Consider the following 2,432-nt stretch of genomic DNA (forward strand, 5'->3'; position numbering starts at 1 on the left):
TGTAAAATCATATTTTAACTTGTGTTTTGATTTTCAATGATTGTGCTTGTTGATAATCAATGGAAATATATCAACCGCAGAATATAAATATGGGAGAGCAAATAATTAAAAATCATGTTAAGGTTTAAATATATACTTTAAATTTATCAACTTAAACACTAAATACATATATGTTATGGTATAACATATATATATATATAGTATACATGAATAATATATATGTAATATTACTAATACATAGGTTATATATGGTTAATTAGTGAGGTTTAGGGTTTACGCATAAAAATTAACAATTTTAACACGTGGCAAAAATAGTAACGTGCTAAATTTCAAGTTACTAAATAGCTAATCTAGTAAAGTGATGAATTTGAACGTTACTATATAAGTAGTAACATGCAAAGTACCATGTTACTAAATAGTTCATTTAATAACGAGGTAAATTTACCGCGTTACTACATAGTAACGCGTAACTTTTCATGTTACTATCTAGTAATGCACAGAATTTTACACGTGACTATGGAGTTATGTGTTAAATTTAGCACATAACTAAATTATTTACTTGCGTGCAAATTTTTATCACGTTACTAAATGTAGTAACGTGTTAATTTTTGCATGTTAGTAATTTCATGTTTTTTTGTAATGAATTATCTCATCACCACTATGCTTCGACAGCCTCTCGATCTCTTGAAGTTTGTGCGACAATGTTTAGTGGAGGTTAAGAACAAATATATAGATGTTACGGTCACACTAGGGCTTCAGAAAAATCCCATTCGGAAGAGAGAGGATCGATCCTTAGGATTTCTGGCCCCTGAGGATCGATCCTCCCCTGTTGAGGATCAATTCTCCATTCTTACATGATGTCCTGCCGGTCCGAAAAACTAAGCCCGAATTCTTGTTCGGCTCAATCTCAAATGGTCCAACTTGAATCGCACTTGAGATGAACCTCAGTGGAGACACATGCATGTAGAAGGTAGGTCTAATTTATTTATTACATAAAAAGAGTTTCTGGAGCGTGATAATTATAAAATCACACGTATTACAGAGATGATATAATATGTGATTTATGTTTACAGAGCAAGACAGAATTATAAAAATTAAATGTTTATTTTATTTTTGCAAGAAAGTGGAGGATTCAAGGCTTAGCGAAATCAAGGGATTTCTTTCCTTGATGAGCATTCCCAAAGAAGTTGTTCATATATTCCTGAAACACAACCTCGCGGTAACGAGCCACCCCATCTGTCTCCACCACTTGAGGCAGCGGCCCTATCTTCTCAGTCGGTGTAGGAGTTGTAAATACTGGGATTGACACTCTTGATTCATTGTTGCTGGTACGCACCCTATGTTCAGCACTTTTATACCTTCCATTACTTACTATCTACGTATTTTTATTTTTTTTAAAGAAGAAAAAAAAAATTAATTAATTAAATAAAAAGAGATGGTAAAATTATTTTATAAAAGAAAAATATATTTGGATTAACCTGTAACGCATCGCCGACGTTAATGAGCAGCGCACCGGGGATTGGTGGAATCTCCATCCACTCTCCCTTGTTTCCAGCATCGATATCTTCTTCAATCTTCACATATAAACCTCCTATTCCATCTTGTAGTAACACAGTCAGGGTGCCCATGTCCGAGTGTCTTCCTACGCCAACTGTAAGCTCCGGATTGGGGCACGTTGGATAGAAGTTCATGTTGACCATTTTTAAACCCATGAGGGCATTCATTCTGGAATCATCCAGCGTCACTCCAAGCTTCCCTATCAGAATCTCCACCAATTTTCTCGCCAACTTCATTGATGTCTTTAGGTACTCGAGTGCCACTTCCCTGAAACAAACGTACAATATTATATATATAAAATAGATTTAATTAAAAAAAAAAATTACAATATTATTAAAATTACTTGCACTCCATTGGCCAATACTGAAGAGCATCAGCATCACAAGTGTAGGCCATGCTAATATAGTCCTTCCACTCCAAAGCTCTCTCTTTCTCTGGCGCAAAGCTTGTCCCATACGTCACGGACGAGCTGGGGCTTACGCCTTTGCGGTAAACAGCTTTCTTTTCAGGCTTTTGGCTGAAGAAGTAGTGTGCTGCATCTTTAAGCGACTCCAGCAACTCCGCCGGCACGCCGTGGTTCACAACTTGGAAGAACCCAAGAGTCTCGGCAGCTCTACTCATCTCTTCCACTACTTGCTCATGGGCCGGCCCATCAAGCTTTGACAAATCGATTGGTGCGAGTTTATGAGAAATGGCATTTTGCTTGTCTATTCGCTCTTGTGGTGGTTGGATGTATCGCTCCGGAACGACTGATATGCCTAAGTCCGTCAAGCCTTTGACACCATTGCCATCTCTCACGACGAAGTCAAATAGTGTGCTTCCATTGTTGAAACCTGAATCCATTTTCCACTTTCGTGCAAATTGCAATTGCCGTG

General features: G+C 37.3%; 1 protein-coding gene across 1 annotated transcript; it reads right to left on the minus strand.

Annotated features, from left to right (window-relative positions):
- Positions 1–962: 962 nt before the first annotated feature.
- LOC133879442 (scopoletin 8-hydroxylase) lies at positions 963–2,432 on the minus strand. The gene is made up of 3 exons (XM_062318013.1): positions 1,901–2,432; positions 1,479–1,824; positions 963–1,375 (listed from the first exon to the last, which is right to left on the minus strand). The coding sequence occupies exons 1-3, from the start codon at positions 2,398–2,400 to the stop codon at positions 1,133–1,135; spliced, it is 1,089 nt and encodes a 362-aa protein (XP_062173997.1). The 5' UTR covers positions 2,401–2,432; the 3' UTR covers positions 963–1,132.

Source organism: Alnus glutinosa, chromosome 10 (assembly GCF_958979055.1).
Source record: "Alnus glutinosa chromosome 10, dhAlnGlut1.1, whole genome shotgun sequence".
In the NCBI taxonomy this organism is placed as follows: domain Eukaryota; kingdom Viridiplantae; phylum Streptophyta; class Magnoliopsida; order Fagales; family Betulaceae; genus Alnus; species Alnus glutinosa.